Source organism: Barbus barbus, assembly GCF_936440315.1.
Source record: "Barbus barbus genome assembly, chromosome: 49".
Classification (NCBI taxonomy): domain Eukaryota; kingdom Metazoa; phylum Chordata; class Actinopteri; order Cypriniformes; family Cyprinidae; genus Barbus; species Barbus barbus.
Genome location: NC_136727.1, coordinates 14197807 through 14216287, shown reverse-complemented (window position 1 = coordinate 14216287; position 18481 = coordinate 14197807). Strand labels below are relative to the sequence as shown.

At 35.3% G+C, this 18481-nt stretch overlaps 1 protein-coding gene across 1 annotated transcript; it reads right to left on the bottom strand.

Moving 5' to 3' along the window:
* Nucleotides 1-350: 350 nt before the first annotated feature.
* Nucleotides 351-17582, bottom strand: LOC306867302 (atrial natriuretic peptide receptor 2-like; the record flags this gene model as incomplete). Its single annotated transcript, XM_079412905.1, has 20 exons — nucleotides 351-470; nucleotides 3125-3216; nucleotides 3460-3558; nucleotides 3645-3797; nucleotides 3888-4027; nucleotides 4398-4485; nucleotides 4775-4868; nucleotides 5231-5350; nucleotides 5535-5642; nucleotides 6400-6536; nucleotides 6631-6752; nucleotides 6841-6984; nucleotides 7140-7226; nucleotides 7792-7936; nucleotides 8131-8203; nucleotides 9712-9857; nucleotides 10098-10200; nucleotides 16564-16687; nucleotides 16867-16999; nucleotides 17471-17582. 20 exons carry the CDS (start codon nucleotides 17580-17582, stop codon nucleotides 363-365), a joined length of 2328 nt encoding a protein of 775 aa, XP_079269031.1. The 3' UTR covers nucleotides 351-362.
* Between the last annotated feature and the right edge of the window lie 899 nt (nucleotides 17583-18481).

The following is an 18481-nucleotide window of genomic DNA, read 5'->3' as shown; positions in this document are numbered from 1 at the left end:
TAACGTAGTGCTTAAATATAGTTGCAAAACTAAATATTTATAAGAACATGTACATCAGACAAATCATAAATCTACTCTATACAAACTATGCACTGAAGATAACCATAAATATAATGAAAAGCTGTCTCTACGAACACATTTGCCCTTCATATGACAGACATTTTTAAATCTTCCAAACACAACATAGGCTATACAATATTGTCTAATACACAAATCAATAACAGCAGCAATATTTCAGCATAGCAGCATTAAAATGAAACAGCATTATACACCAACAGTAAGTATACACTTAAGTCAGCTCGCATATCTGCTAAACAGTCTATTTATTTGTTAAGGTGTCTGTCATGACTGTAGCACACAAGTTAACTGCTAACAGGAACAGGAATACCCAAAGGTTCGTCTTCACTGAACAAAGGGTCTGTGAGGCCTCTTTTTGCCTCCAGCCACCAAGTTGTCATTTCGCCTTTCCCCTGTTTAACAAAAAGTCACAATTAGTAAATCTCCTCCAGTGTATCTTAAACACAATACTCTGAAGGACAGCATCATACAAAAGATAGAAAGAGGGGGACAGCGACGGAGCAGAGGTGTATATTCACTTGTGCATAATGAACAGACATCACTTAAGTGAAAACACAAAAGCCAGCTGAGGCCGAGTCCTAATTGAGATAAATCACAGCTGCGCCAAGGTCTGCAGGTCAACCTCAGGGGACCATACCATCATCTCAGGAAGAAAAAGATCAATAGCAGATTGATTTGGTAAAGGTCTGTAATATACCAGATCAGTTTATGAATAAAAAGATAAAACCTATTATGAATAATATAAAATATTATGGTAATAAAAGCATTATAAATACTACAAATAAATAATAGAGGATGAGCACACAAATAATTTCAACAAATGTCTCCTCGAAGCGCTCACTGTACTCATAAGCAATTACATATTTGCAAGAGTTAATACAAGGTTAAAAAAAATTACTTTTTGCATTCTCTTCCAATATGTGACCCTGGACCACAAAACCAATCTTAAGTGTAAATTTTTTTTAAATTGAGAGTTCTACATCATCTGAAAGCTGAATAAATAAGCTTTCCATTGATGTATGGTTTGTTAGGATAGGATAATATTTGGCCGAGACACAACTATTTGAAAATCTGTAAATCTTGGGGAGCAAAAAAATCTAAATATTGAGAAAAATCACCTTTAAAGTTGTCCAAATGAAGTTCTTAGCAATGCATATTACTAATCAAAAATGAAGTTTTAATATATTTACGGTAGGAAATTTACAAAATATATTCATGGAACATGATCTTTACTTAATATCCTAATGATTTTAGGCATAAAAGAAAAATCGATTTTGACCCAAACAATGTATTTTTGGCTATTATACAAATATACCCCAGCGACTTAAGACTGGTTTTGTGTTCCAGGGTCACATATATCGAGAAACTTAGCAGTTTCTTATGAAACATTTGCATTTTTGCAAAATTGAGAAAATGTGCATTCTCACACAAAAATATCACATTCCCCAGAAAAAATTTGAGTTTGTTTAAAGAGTGTCGCTCTTCCTCAAGAAATCCTGAATTTGCTAACCAAATTTTTGCATAACCCTGAGAAAAATGTGTTTTCTCATAAAAATATTGAGTTCCTATGATAATAATCTCACAAAATGTTTGTGATGTCAAAAAAGTGTTATGTTTCCTCAAGAAATGCTGCATTCTCTTGCAAAACTATTGCATTACCCAAACTTAGCATTAGCTTTCAAAACTATTGCGTCCCCCTGAGAAAATTTCCATGCGCTCGCAAAACTTACTGCTTTTCTTCAAAATCATTGCGTTTGCTTGCAAAACTTTGTCATTAATACCCACAGAAAATTTGCATTAGCTCACAAAATTGCTATTGCATTATTAAAAAGTATTGCGTCTCCTATACTTGCATGACTAAAATAAACACCCGAGGGGCTTTTCAAAGATGGCTTTTCAAAGTAACATGACTTTGCTTAAAAGGACCTTTAGTCACTTTCACTTTGTTTCACTCACAAGACTGGTGCATTTTCCCTCAGAAACTTCGCTCACTAAAGGAATGAAATATAGTTTGTCCTTCCACCTCATATTATTTCCAACACAAAAGTTTTGCAAGCAAAGTTTCTAGGGGGAATGCAGTAGTTTTGCAAGACAATGCAAAAGCATTTAAATATATTCTCCTTCCATTTAATTTTTTTTCCATCATCATCATTCTTTAGGGACTTTGTGGTATGCAGAGTTTGTGAGGAGTTGTCCATGGCAACCATAGTGAGTAACCGAAATATAACAAGCTAAATTTATGACAGGCAAAATAATAGCTCTGTGGGTGGCTTCTCTGCATGCAAAGACAATTGCTGCATAAACAATGAACTGATCATCTTAAACCCAAAACACACATTTCTGTGATCATGGCTCCTAATCCTAATTGGGGGCCTAATGGATAGAGTCGGACTTGTAACCCAAAGGTCGCGGGTTCAAGTCTTAGGTCTGGCAGGGATTGTAGGTGGGGGGAGTGAATGACAAACGCTCGACTTGAGGTGAGAGCCTTGAGCAAGGCACCGAACCCCCAACTGCTCCCCGGGTGTGTGTTCATGGTGTGTGTGTGTGCACTTGGATGGGTTAAATGCACAAATCCTGAGTATGGGTCACCATACTTGGCCACGTCACTTCACTTAATCGGTGGTCCTGTGTCGTACACTGAGAGAGCCGTTGTCACGGTCTTGCGACCAAAGATAGCCTACGATACAGCATTTTTGTTGACCAGCCAATATAAATGTGACATGAAATCAACGCGACATGGCACTAAAACATAAAACTGCTTATCTCAAGCTCTTATGCCTTCCTTTTTCACCGCTTGCACTTTTTTCAGCACACATAAAACCTACAACTGCTAAAGTATGATTTATCATGCTCTTTTTGTTTACCACTAGTGCATGCTAAATTTATTCTTCTATAGTAACGTGCGTCGTAGTGTACGAGTCAATAGGTGTCAACATCGTACAGTCTACACACGTCGTAGCCAAGTTTATTAGATCCATGTCGCACAGTGTGACATGCAATGATCTTATAGGATTGCTAAAATGGTGCAGTGTGTCTCTGGCTTTACCTTCACATTCAGAGACCCACGACACATCAGCACATATCCACCAAGTGCGTGTAGAAGATCTGCTGTAGAGCCACTGCACTGGATCTTTGAAGCTGTCAACATCATAAAACAACGATTAGACATAGAAAAGCACATGTGATACAGAAGAGCACATGTGATACACATGTGATTTATAGAAGTTCAAGAAAGGGAAATATTTGGATCCAGCATTCAGTTTTATTACATTTTAACCAATAAAACAGTGCAAATATTTACACGATTCCACTCCCCCAGAAATGGCGGACAGGATCAGTTACTAATTGACTCTGTGCAAACAACTGCGTTTGCCCAAATACCTTCACTGGTGGACTCCATACGGGATGCTGTGTTTACAGTGTCACCAAATAAGCAGTACCGTGGCATTTTTGTACCAACCACCCCAGCTACAACGGGACCTAAGATAACATAAAATACATCTCATTCAAATGACGTAGCTTGATGCTAAAGTTCAGGACAGATGAATGACTGAAGCTATATTGACCTGAATGAATGCCAGCTCGTATCTTCAGCTGTGTGGTGGGTTTGTGTGGGATTTTAAACGTGTGACAGACACTGATCAAGTCCAGCGCCATGCTGGCGATTTCCCCAGCGTGATTGATCCCGTTCTCTTTCGGTACTCCCGAGACCACCATATCTGAGGAGGGAGAGGTTTTTCATTGATTTTTGTGTAATTTGATGCAAAAATGTCGAACAAAGGAAGCTGGATCTCTGTAACCGCACTCACAAGCATCTCCTATAGTTTCCACTTTGTACACATCGTAGTTGTCGATAATGTCATCAAATGTGGTGTAAAGCTTGTTGAGGAAATCCACAACCTGGTGAGGGGTGCTGGAGCCGGACAGCTGGGTGAAGCCCACTATGTCACTGGCCAATAGAAACACAAAATAATTCATTAATATTTGATATAATAATTTATATACAATACATAGTTCAAAAGTTTGGGGTCAGTTATTTTTTTTTTTTTAAGAATGTTATACTTTTATTCGGCATAATGCATGCATTACAATTATCAAAAGTAACAGTAAAGACGTAGCAAAAACTAAAAATAACTAAAAAATTACCAATTTTTTCTATTTTAAATCGATAATTTTTTGACTACATTTTAAAATATTTTAAAACAGTTAAAGTATTTCAGATGACTATTTTCACTGTAAATCCAACCTTAGTGAGCATAAAATATACTTTTGAAAAATATACTTTTTTTATTGATTTTATCAATAATTTTCATGCTTGCCTGAAATATACAGTTGCATTGGAGTAACTTTGGGCTTCTGCTGTACGTCCCTGACGAAGATCATCAGCCACTGGTTTTGGTAGCATGCCTGTCACCAATAGAAATAATATATTACTAAAAAATATATTAATCATACGTAAATATATATATATATAAAAAAATTCATTAAAAATCTCAAGCTGGAAACAGTCACAGCACATGTAAATGTCCACTAGGTGGAACCATTTGGACATTTATCCAATATTACTCAATATTTATTTATTGAGTGTCTTTATTTATTGAAGTGTTTTTTTTTTAATGTAATAATTATTATGAATAAATAACTTTCATAGGTCATAAACACTTTTCACACTGTAATTTCAAATACACTTCCATACTGTAGAGTAAACGGTCAGTCTTCTGCTTCTCCTGAAGAAGATCTTGTGTTCTCTCAGCTACAATGGTTTCCAAATGTTTACTGTACTTTTCCATCTAGAAAAAAACAATGTATATAGACAGACAGATAGACAGACAGATAGATTTGTGTGTATATAGACAGATAGATAGATAGATAGATAGATAGATAGATAGATAGATAGATAGATAGATAGATGATAGATAGATAGATAGATAGATAGATAGATAGATAGATAGATAGATAGATAGATAGATAGATAGATAGATAGATAGATATGCTATTTGCATTCTGTCTAGTAACAATTTATCCCATTATTATACTATTTAATAAATATCTGGTGCATATAATCACTCAAATTAGTCTGTGTCCAGTCACTGTATGCTTATTATGCTTTCAATAATTGTATTATTTTAATAACTGTAGACGAGATACATACCAGGTTCATCATCATATCCACAGGGCTGACCTTGTGCGGGTTCATTTTATTGAGAATCTTTTTCACCTGCTCAAACGTCGGCCTCAAGGTCACATTGTGGTTCCAGCATCTCTTTACCAGCTGTGTGAAATTTGAGTACGAACACTGAGTGCTTTTCATTTATCCACAGTTATCATCTTTTAATCAGGCTTGGTAAACATTCGCATCAAGGGCAATTCATTGAAGTAATTGATTTTCAACTAAACATGCTGCAAGAGGAAATGTGCTTAAGTAAATAGCATGCATCAAGTACGTCCATACAAACCTCACAGTAATCATCAGGATCTGGGCAATCATTGTCTGATTTCCCAGCCTTCAGTTTGGGAAGTGATGGACGCCACATGACATCAAGCTTCACTGAATCTGCCTGTTCCTGCTCACGAAACAACAATTGCACTTCTTATCATCATCTCTTACGTCTAAAAACCCCAACACCTTCCTGATCCTTGAATACTTACTGAAATGAGGTCACTGCGAGTAGCGATTTGCAACAAGATAATAGAGTAGCTTGAAAAAAGGAAGAAAAGACAAATGTTTATTTCATGCTACTTAGAGATTGAGTTTTGTTTGAGGATGCATCTATAAAATATACAAAACATTTACATGTATCTGAAGAAAAGAACAGGGTTATTCCTGTCAAGCCGCACATTTTCTAGACTTTAATAAGTTTAATAACATTTTCTAGTTTAATGCCTTTTTTATTTATTTGTAATTTTTTATTTATTTATTTGACACTGAAAACTGGAGTAATGATGCTAAAAATTCAGCTTTATATCACAGGAATAACTTACATTTTAAAATATATTCAAAAAGAAATAAGTTATTTTAAATTGTAATAATATTTCACAATACTACTGTTTTTACTGTATTTTAAATATAATTAAATAAGAGCATCTTTCAAAAAACATTATTAAAATAAAAAAAAATTTAACAGAGAAGTGAATATGTGCATTTTAAATATTTTAATTTCTTAACTTAATATTTTAGCAGATTTACTGAGAAATATTAAAGATTTTTAAATTAACTTTAGAATATTTCAAATATGTATTTATTTGCTAAAACAAAAATATCACAATTTAAATAGATGGTTAAAAATACAAAAGGTTCAAGCATTTCTCCAACCTGTATACATCAGCTGCGGCTGTGAAACTACTGCTGATTCTCAGCAGTACTTCAGGTGCGCAGTAAATGTGATAGACGTTTTGACATTGGAAATTGGTGCTCATGTCCTCAAAGTCCTCCTTTCTGTAGGCCATCAGCCCGTAATCTGTATCATTTAACATTATATGTCTTATTTCAGATTTTTCTCATGTTGTAATATATCTAAGGAGTGTGCCTCTAGAAAATCTAAAATGATGTACCTGATATTTTGCAGACCCACCGGTCATCAATCACACAGTTGCGTGAATGAAGACGGCCGTGGAACATTTTGTGCTGATGCAGGTAAGCCATTCCTCGAGCAATATCAGTAGCAAAAGACAATCTGTAAACGTTAAGTGTTCATTTTATTTATGAAGTACCATCCTGAAGCTTTTAAAGCGCTTTCCCACAATGCCACAAGACAGATTTACCGAAAACCCCAATTGATGGGGACAGCCTCGTTCAACAGCACGTCTGCCAGGCTTCCCTTTGGACAGTATTCAGTGATAATGCTTATGAAAGGAACTTCAATGCAGCCTCCTAAGAACTTGGAGAGGTTTGGGTGATCAAGCTCCCTGGTAAAAAGAAACAGTAACAGTCTTGATTCCTTCTCCAAAAATTTGCCTTAAATTACCCATCACAAAATCCTGGACAAGTCACTTGTCCAAGCAAAAGTACATCTGATTTCAGTGTAGTTTCATTTGCAAGAATTGTGGGTACAGCTACTCACCTGACCTCTTTGACCTCTTTTCTGATTGTTTTGGTGAGGGTGAAGTGTTTCTTCTGGATGTGTTTTACAGCTACAGTCCTTCCATCACTGTAAAAACAAAAGAAAACACAAAACAAAAAAGTTAACATATAAGACAACACAACACAAAAAAAACAAAACAAGACAAGACAAAACAAAACAAGAAAGACAAGACAAACCAAAAAACAAAATGACAAAACAATGACAAGTTTTGTTGACAATAAAAGCGAAGACAAAAAAAAAACAAGAAAAAAGACAAATCTAAGACAAAACTAAACAAAGGCAAAACATAAAAACAAAGACAACAAGGCAAGAAAAGACAAAAACAGACAAGACAAAGAGAAGACAAAAAGACAAAACAAAAAAAATAGATAAAAAGGACAAAAAACAAGTTAAAAAACAAACAAACAAATGAAACAAAGCAAAGACAAAAATGTAAACAAAAAGACAAGACAAACAAAAAAGGCAAAACAAAACAAAGACAAGACAAAAAGGACAGAACTAAGAACAAAGACTAGACTAAAAACAAGACAACAAACAAAAACAGACAAAACCAAACAAAAGACAAGACCATTTGTTTTAGAAAATGCATTAGTAGAGATACCCAAGAGGCAGTCTCACTAGAAACACTCACTAGATGCCAGCCTGAATGAAGCGTGGTTTGAAGTTGGTGTTGACTGCAGTGCAGACCGTCACATCTGTGACTGTACTCACACTGGAGTTCCTCTTTACAGTCTGAAGACTTGTGGTGCTACAAAAACCTGTGTAGCACACTTTACCTGTAAGGCCCAAAAACAATTCTAGCATAAATACTAAAGTATTTAATAACCAAGAAAACAATTCTATTTTGGCATGAAACAGGATGTTCAGTAAGAAAAAAAAAATGTAATTGACTAGGAATTGTTTTGTCATATAAAATAATACAAACAACGATGTTGTTAATGTAACAGTGGATGAGACGAAAACCTCTTACCAAACATGATATTATTGTAGTTGACGATCCAGCTCTCGTCCCAAAACATTTTCTGTTTTTGGTATTGCAGCCACTAGGGGGGAAAAAACTCATAATGGGAAAACACAAGTAATACGGTTTGTAACAAATGTAACAACTTATCCAGAATAATACATTACTGACTGTTTTATTTAGCCACTAAATGAACGTGGTGATATAAAACAATATGAGATGGAAGCAAACACAAAGTTTCTTAGGGGAAACACAAAGGTGTTGCAAGCAAAACCAAATTAAACACAAAGTTTCTTAGGGGAAACACAAAGGTGTTGCAAATAATAACAAAGTAAATGCAAAGTTTCTTGGGGAAACGCAGAAGTACTGAGAGTGAATGAAAAGTTTCTCAGGAGAACTTAAAAGTTTTCCAAGTACATAAATGGCAAAGTTTCTTTGAGAAACACAACAGTTTTGCAAGCAAACACAAAGTCTCTTGGGGGAACACAAAAGTATTGAGAGCAAACTAAACATTTTTCAGGAGAACTTAAAAGTTTTCCAAGTAAACGCATAGTTTCACATAGTTTGTCATAAGATAATGATATTTGGTTAAATTTCGGTTGCAATGTCGGGTAACCAAAACTCAATGTCAATTCAACATCTCATGTCAATGTTAATTTGATATCCAAAACCATCGTCAGATGATGTTGATATTTGTTATTTTTAGGTTGTGTAACCAAAATCCAACTTTAAGTCAACGTCAACCCGATTTTCATTCTCAACCAAAATGCAACGTCTGCCAGACATCAACCCGACGTTATATTGACATCATGTGCCTGCTGGGCAGGTTTTGCAATTGAACGCAAAGTTTTTCTTAGGAACGCAAAAGTTTTGCAAGTGAATGCAAAGCTTCTCAAAGAAATGCAATTTTTATTTTTAAAGAACAAAATTTCATGAGAGAACAGTAGTTTTGCAAGAAAACGCAAAGACTTTGCAAACAAATGCAAAGTTTCTCTTAAGAACTCGACAGTTTTGCAAGTGAACGCAGAAGCATTTTCATCTTTTTTTTTTTTTTTTCAAAATCTCATATGTTTATCATTACCATGTCTCTTTGGAGGCTCTTTGAAAATGTGAACGGTACTTCCCTGTGAAGAACCCATACAGGGTATTGTTGGTGATTGCTAGAGATTTTCTTACTTTCAATAAGATATTAAAATTTATATTAAATCTTTATCTACCTCAAAAACAAAACAAAAAGGCAATTAAAACTTTAAATGTATGAACACTTTTTGGTGTTTTTGTATAATTTGTATTTGATCGTTTATGTTTTGAGGGAAGAGTATGGTAGTTGCTATGTGATCTGTTTATCTATTTTATTTGTCTTATTTTTTCTCATTTATTTATCTCCTTTATTTATTTTTCATTTATTTCTTTACTTTTTTCTTCACTCTTCCTCTTCTGATTTGTAATTGCTATGCATTGTTTGGCCATCCTTGAACCCCTGGCTCTTTTCCTTGGCATATGTTCTGTTACATTTGTATTTCTGAGCAAATATTTAATAATATATATATATATATATATATTTGTCAAGTACTGGACCGACATTCTCACCACCAGCGTCAAGATGAAACCACTGCAGAACAAGGCCACAGGAAGCCCAATTGCCACTTTGATGGATGTGGGCATAGGACAAACTCCACAGTCAGCGGGACACGTCAGACAGTTCTCATCCAGCTCACAGATGCCGTCGCCACACACTGACACACAAGTACAAACGAAAGTACAACATAACTTAGACAAACATCCTTAGACGGAGCTTAATTTTGTTCTCATATGACACTAATGATTTCCTGGACCAGTATTAGAATATGTCAACAATTAACCTTGCTTAATCAGACACTAGGTTTATTTTGAATAACATCTATATCCTTGATGTACCAGTTGTTTGAAGATATATTTTCCGTAAATCCCTAAAGCATTTAACAAGTTATACTAACCTTGAGCGCTGACTACTAACACCTTGGACTCTAGTGCTGCATGCATCTGTCCCACTTTGATATGAGCAATGACCGATGTAACTCCTAAATGGACCAGCACCACCTGGGTAAATATAATTAAAATCACCATTTATAAAATAAAATAAAATATATATTTTTTTAAATATATAAATAAAGTAAATAAAAATAAAATTTAGTGCTGTCAAACGATTAATCGTGATTAATCGCATCCAAAATAAAAGCTTTTGTTTACATAATATACAGACGTGGTCAGAATTGTTGGCACCCTTGGTAAATATGATCAAAGAAGGCTCTGAAAATTAATCTGCATTGTTAATCCATTTGATCTTTTATTTAAAAAAAAAATCTAACCTTTCATTGGATAATAAGAATTTAAAATGGGGAGAAATATTATTATGAAATAAATGTTTTTCTCTAATACACATTGGCCACAATTAACAATTAACACAATTAACCATAGCAGAAGCTTGGTTTTGTGCTCAGTGACCCATTTTTGTGTTGTTTTTGAGGTTTGTGTTTGGATTATTGTCTGGTTGGAAGATCCAAACATGGCCCGTTTGTCGGGAAGTCGTGGCCTAATGGTTAGAGAGTCGCACTCGTAATCCAAAGGTTGCGGGTTCGAGTCTCGGCCGGCAGGGATTGTAGGTGGGGGGAGGGAATGTCCAGCGCTCTCTCCACCCTCAATACCACGACTGAGGTGCCCTTGAGCAAGGCACCGAACCCCCAACTGCTCCCCGGGCGCTGCAGCATAAATGGCTGCCCACTGCTCCGTGTGTGTGTTCACTGCTGTGTGTGTGCATGTTGGATGGGTTAAATGCAGGGCACGAACAAGTATGGGTCACCATACTTGGCAGTATGTCACTTCACTTCACTACTTCACAATGTAAATACATGTAAATATTAATATATTCTGTATGTGTGTGTATTTATATATACATAATAAATATACACAGTACACACACATATTATGTAAACAAAAACCTTTATTTTGGATGCGATTAATCGCGATGAATCGTTTGACAGCACTAATAAAATAAAATAAAATAAATTAAAATTAAAAATAAAATAAAATAACATTAAATTAAATTAAAAATTAAATTTCTTGTAACCTTTGATGTCCAGAGCTGTTGGCTCATCTTGCCAGCTTTGGATACCGTGTGGGTTACAATTTCGCCATCATCTGGAATCCAGGGACCACAAATCCCTCCACCTCTCTAAACAGACAAAAATACAACCATCTGACTGTTAAGGGTTTAATGGGTTGTGGAGCAATCAAGGCTAGTATTGACTGTCAAACATTATTCACTAATTATAATAACAGCTTTCCACACTGTACAATTAATGGCACCAGTTTAAATAGAACCTGAATAAATGTTCATCAAGGCTGGCACACTTCTCACTGATGAGCTTCCGCACTTTCTTACGCACACGCACACACACACATTTACACACTTTTGTAGCTATATATAGGGTCCTACCATAGACTTCAGTTGTTTTTATATATTATATAAAGCTTATACAGTATACAGTGCATCCAGAAAGTATTCACAGCGCTTCACTTTTTCCACATTTTGTTACAACCCGAATTCCGGAAATGTTGAGACGTTCTTTTTTTTTTATTTGAATAAAATGAAGACTAAAAGACTTTCAAATCACATGAGTCAATATGTTATTCACAATACAACATAGAGAACATAACAAATGTTTAAACAGATAAATTTTATACTTTCATCCACTAAATTAGCTCATTTCAAATTTGATGCCTGCTACAGGTATCAAAAAAGTTGGCACAGGGGCAGCAAAGGGTTGAAAAAGCAAGAAATTTTGAAAAGATTCAGCTGGGAGAACATCTAGTAACTAATTAAGTTAATTGACATCAGGTCTAGCTATAAAAAGGGATGTCTTAGAGAGGCAGAGTCTCTCAGAAGTAAAGATGGGCAGAGACTCTGCAATCTGTGAAAGAGTGCAAAAAAGATTGCGGAATACTTTAAAAGTAACGTTCCTCAACATCAAATTGCGAAGGATTTGCAAATCTCATCATCTACAGTGTAGAACATCATCAAAATATTCAGAGAAACTGGAGAAATCTCTGTGCGTAAGGCAAAGGCCGAAGACCTTTGTTGGATGCTCGTGGTCTTTGGGCCCTCAGACAACACTGCATCACTCATCGGCATGATTCTGTCATTGACATTACTAAATGGGCCCAGGAATACTTCCAGAAACCACTGACGGTAAACACAATCCGCTGTGCCATCTGCAGATGCCAAGGCTCTATCATGCAAAAAAGGAAGCCATATGTGAACATGGTCCAGAAGCGCTGTCGTGTCCTGTGGGCCAAGGTTAATTTAAAATGGACTGTTTCAAAGTGGAAAAGTGTTCTATGGTCAGACGAGTCCAATTTGACATTCTTTTTGGAAATGTGTCCTCCGGGCTGAAGAGGATGTAGACGTTATCTTTGGGTGTACAGCAATACACAATAAAGCACTATATAAATGCATCATTCATTCATCAGCGCTCAGTTCAAAAGCCAGCATCTCTGATGGTATGGGGGTGCATAGGTGCATACGGTATGGGCAGCTTGCATGTTTTGGAAGGCACTATGAATGCTGAAAGGTATATAAAGGTTTGAGAGCAACATATGCTCCACTCCAGACGACATGTATTTCAGGAGGACAATGCAAAACCACATACTGCAGCTATCACGACAGCAATGCTTCGTAGTAGAAGAGTCCGGGTGCTGAATTGTCCTGCCTGCAGTCCAGATCTTTCACCTATAGAGAATATTTGGTGCATCATTAAACGAAAAATACGTCAAAGACGACCACGAACTCTTCAGCAGCTGGAAACCTATATCAGGCAAGAATGGGACCAAACACCAAAACTCCAGAAATTCATAACCTCAATGCCCAGACATCTTCAAACTGTTTTGAAAAGAAGAGGAGATGCTACACCATGGTAAACATGCCCCTGTCCCAACTATTTTGAGACCTGTAGCAAGCATCAAAGTTGAAATGAGCTCAGTTTGTCCATAAAATTGTAAAATTTCTCAGTTTAAAGATTTATGTCTATTGTGAATCAAATATTGGCTCATGTGATTTGAAAGTCTTTTAGTTTTAATTTTATTCAAATTTAAAAAACCGTCCCAACATTTCCGGAATTGTATGTTACAGCCTTATTCCAAAATGGATTAAATTCATTATTTGGTAACACTTTAGAGTAGGTAACACTTGTTAACTGTTAACTACGACTTTTTCCTCAATAAATTCTTAATTTACAACTACCTACTAGTTAGTTAGGTAGTTGTTAAGTTTAGGTATTGGGTAGGATTAGGGATGTAGAATAAGGTCATGTAGAATAAGGCATTAATATGTGCTTAATTAGCACTAATACTGGCTAATATTCCAGTAATATGCATGCTAATAAGCAACTAATAGGTGTAACTGTAAAATAAAGTATTACCCATTAGGTTCCTCAAAATTAAACAATACTCCATAATGACAACATAAAATAAGTTTTGTTTGAAATCTTTGCAAATTTATTAAAAATAAAAAACGAAAAACAAAATGTACATAAGTATTCACAGCCTTTGCCATGACACTCAAAATTAAGCTCAGGTGCATCCTGTTTCCACTGATCATCCTTGAGATTCTACAAATTGATTGGAGTCCACCTGTGGTAAATTCAGTTGATTGGACATGATTTGGAAAGGCATACACCTGTCTATATAAGGTCCCACATTTCACAGTGCATGTCAGAGCACAAACCAGTGCTTTGCACACTGAGGAAGTCTTTGAGCTGAAAATTTTGTGTCTTTTCCCCATCAGTGATTAATGTGAAATAAAACGAAAAAAGAAGACTGTTCTTGTGAGTGCGGATCATAATTTCTTGTATAGAGCACAAACCAAGCCATGAAGTCCAAGGAATTGTCTATAGATCTCCGAGACAGGATTGCATCGATGCACAGGTCTGGGGAAGGGTACAGAAAAATCTCAGCAGCATTGAAGGTTCACAGAAGCATATAGTCTCTGTTACCCTTAATAGAAGAAGTTTGGAACAACCAGGACTCGTCCAAGCTGGCCTCCTGGCCAAACTGAGCAATTGATGGAGAAGACTGGTGGGCCTTGTCTAGACTGGTGACCAAGAACCTGATGGTCACTCTAGTTGAGCTCCATGATCATACAGTATGTGCAGATGGGAGAAACCTACAGAAGGACAAACATCATTGCAGTCCACTGATCTGGGCTTTATGGCGGTGTGGCCAAACTCTCCTCAGTGAAGACACACGAAAACACACTTGGACTTTGCAAAAAAGCACCTAAAGACCATCAGACTCTGAGAAACAAGATTATCTTTGAAGGAAACCAGCTCTGCTCATCATCTGCAGAGTACCATCCCAAAAGCAAAGTGTGCTGGTAGCGTGGGGCTGTTTTTCAGCAGCAGGGACTGAGGGACTCATCAGAGTAGAAGAAAAGCTCAGAGCACCAAAATATTGAGATGGCTTTAATGAAAACCCAGTCCAGAGTATTCAGAACCTCAGACTGGGCAGAAGGTTCACCTTCCAGCAGGACAATGACCCTAAGCACACAGCAAGAGTGGCTTATAGACAACTCTGTGGATGTCCTTGAGTGGCCCAGCCACAGCCTGGGATTAAACCCAATCAAATATTTCTGGAGAAACCTGAAAATATGCGTCTGCCCGTATCCAACCTGACAGAGTTTGAGAGGTAAAGAGGTGAGGTGAAGAATGGCAGATAATTGCCAAATGATGATGATCAAAGCTTGTCGTATCATACCCAAAAAGATGTGAGGCTGTAATTGATGGCAAAGGTGCTTCAACAAAGTATTGAGCAAAGGCTGTGAATATTATGTACATATGATTTTTTTTTTTTTTTAATGAATTTGCAAAGATTTCAAACTTTTTTCACGTTGTCATTACACTGTAAAAAAAAAAAAAAAAAGTTGAGCCAACTTAAAATTAAAGGCAACCGGCTTCAGCAGATTTTTGAGTTCTCTCAAAATAATGAATTTGGCCTTTATGGCCATAAGGCTGTTAAATTCTAGCTCAAGGGACGTGGCTGTGTGATTGCTTATGTTATTAATGTGGGTACTTTACCTGTATTGCCCAAAACAAATTTCCCTTAAGGGGACAAATAAAGTATAAGATATGAATTTAATCCATTTTGGAATAAGGCTGTAACAACAAAATGTAGAAAAAGTAAAGCGCTATGAATACTTTCCGGATGCACTGTAAACCAAAAATTAGAACGTTATAAAGCTTATATAAACCAAAATTATACTACTGTTCAGAAGAATAGCATCAGTAAATTTTTTAAAGAAATTGATACTTTTGTTCAGCAAGGATGCATTAAATAGCTCCAAAGTGACAGTAAGTATTTTTTATAAGGCAGCGGCTATTTGCACTAAGTGTAAATAGTGATAGAGGCTATTTACAGTAAGTGCAAATAGCAGTATTTCTTAGCAATATTCTATTTACACCATGCAAACAGCTATAGATTCTATTTGCACTATGTTGAAATAGCAGGATTTATTACTTATTGCATATAGTGGCAGTTATGTGTACTTCAGTGTTGTAGTACATTATAAAACAGTATGCAATAATAGAGTATTGAATGTAAATGATAATTTTCTTGATGTTTCTTGAGCAGCAAATCAGTATATTAGAATGATTTCTGAAGGATCATGTGACACTGAAGACTGGAGTAATGATGCTGAAAATTCAGCTTTGTATCACAGGAATAAATTAAGTTTATTTTAACTAATTTTATTTAATTTGTTTTAAAAATAACAATTCGATTAAATTCAATTATATTATTTAATTTAGATTTTTTAATATATTAAATGTTTACGTTAAGTAATAAATAGTTTACTGTATATTCAATTATATTTAATCCAATTTAATTTAATTAGTACATTTAATTCAATAATAATTTTATTTTATTTAGATTTAAGCATTATTAATTTAAATAAACTAATTTAATTTAATATAATTTAGATTTTATTTTTAAATAATAATGAATTTATGTTCAATATTATTTTTTTATTTAATTTAGATTTTATTCATTATTTTAATTAATTTGTTTATATAATAATGAATTTAATTAAATTAAATTATATTATTTAATTTAATTTAAATTCAACTGACATTTTGATGACAACATGATTAAGATTTAGCTTACGTAATTTCAGCAAATTTGTCCCCCAAGCATAAGAAACACTCAGGCTCACACACATGCTCATACATGCCGCCACAGGGCATTTACGACAATGATAACTGGTATACTTCAGTACTGTCATTTTGAGGCTTCTGATGTCATGCCAAAATGTGCCACGTTTAGCCTAGTTTTTATTTGAAAGATTTCAGCAGCAGTATAATAAAATCCAAGAGCACTTTCTGTTGGCTTCACACCGACCATAACAGCACTGACCATGAGCGCAAGAGGACAGGAGTGAATGTTGGCGTGGTAAACGCAGCAGTTGTCTTCCTTGGCATGGTTCCAGTTTGCGGGGCATTCGTGCTCGAGGCAGAATCTTTTGGCCTCTGAGGCATTGCTGTGGGAGAAAATGAAGCGTATAGTGTAACCGATGTTACATGAAGCCAACATTTCATTCATTGTGAACATGATATCACATTTGAGAAAATCCCATGTGATATGTTGAACATTCAGTGAAGAAAAAAGTGTTTTCTACACAATAAAGCACATTTGAGAAGGCTGGCATTGTGTGCTCACTTGAACTGGAAAATCTTGTTTTTAACGGCGTATTCATAAAAGGAATCCGAGGCAGTGACAGAGTAGGTAACGTTGAACTCCTCCCCATCCGTGACCTTTTCTGGTGGACGTTGAACCCAAGCCATTTCTAAGCCTGTAGAAATGATAGTACAAGTATGTGTGAAGCATTTAAGGGAAATCTCCAAGTGATCTACCAAAGCAAATGTTCGTCTTCTTTAGGGAAATTCCCCTGTGACGGTACACACTCACACACACCGATTAGGAAACTTCCTTTAAGTTGTTGGCTTATACATTCAACGCCTCGTCTTCAATTCTTAAAGGGAGAGTTCACCAAAATTTTTTGCCATTATGTATTTACCCTCAGATTCAAAACTGAATCATTCAGGCCAGTTTTGTTTTGTTTTGAAGTGAATCAGCGATTCACTAAAAAGAATCAAATCTGTTTGTTCATGAATTGGACCATATTTTTTAAAATATACAAGTCATACTGTTTTAGATCGACATGAGAGTGACAAAAAACTGAACTGTCCCTTTGGGGAATTAGCAACAGCAATGAAAGCTGTTGAATGTAGCTAGATACATTTTCTTAAAAAGCAGCACTTACCGCCACAGCTAATCATGTTGTAATCGTTTGGTTCTACTATGGGCCAGCAGTCATATTCAGTGTTGTCCAGGTCATGCCAGCCTTCAGCAGTCAGAATCTGAAACCAGTTCATTATCACAGTTATTCGGGATTGGTGTTTTTATCCATAATAACATATCATAGTTTCCCAGTCTTAATTCCTGAATCACCTTAACCTGAAATCAAGTAGAATACTTTTGACCTGTAATATTGCTAAATTTGATCCAGTTAGTAAAAGAGTTGGCACAGCCATGTTAGAAATTAATCCTGGGATATAATGCATCCTGGGATATAAAACTAAATATTATTTAATTGGTTATAAAAAGTGCTAATTATGTATCGTGCATGCTGGGGAAAAAATAAATACAGAAAATTTAATTAAATTAAAATTTAATTTCTTTACACACGTGTTAACATGTACCAAGAACATGCTGGGAAAACTACACTAAACTAACCTAAATTATTTAATTACATTTAAAGAGTGTTAATATGTATCATGTACATGCTGGGAAAAATAAAGTAAAATAAAATAGTTACATGAAATAAAATTTAAAAGCAATTAAATAATTATTTTAAAGAGTGTTAATATGTATACGCTTGAAAATAAAATAAAATGAAATGAAAGGAAATAATTGATTTAAACAAATGCTAATAGGTAGCACATACATGCTGGGACATAATTTAAAAACATAACATATAATTATTTATTTGGTTTAAATATGTTCCACATGCATTATGGGAATAAAATAAATAAATAAATAAAATAACAATTACTTAAAACAAGCTAAATGCTAGGGGAAAAAGTAAATAAATAAATTGCATATATTGCAAATAAAGTGAATTCACAGATCTGTTGTTCACTGCCTTATTCTGACCACAAGTGTTTCTGACATAGACACAAAAGCCATGGGTGACGATGTCTGATCCAGTCCATTCACTGACAGTTTTTTGGCAGTGAAGCGGATTACACCATCACTGTATCTTAAAAAGCAA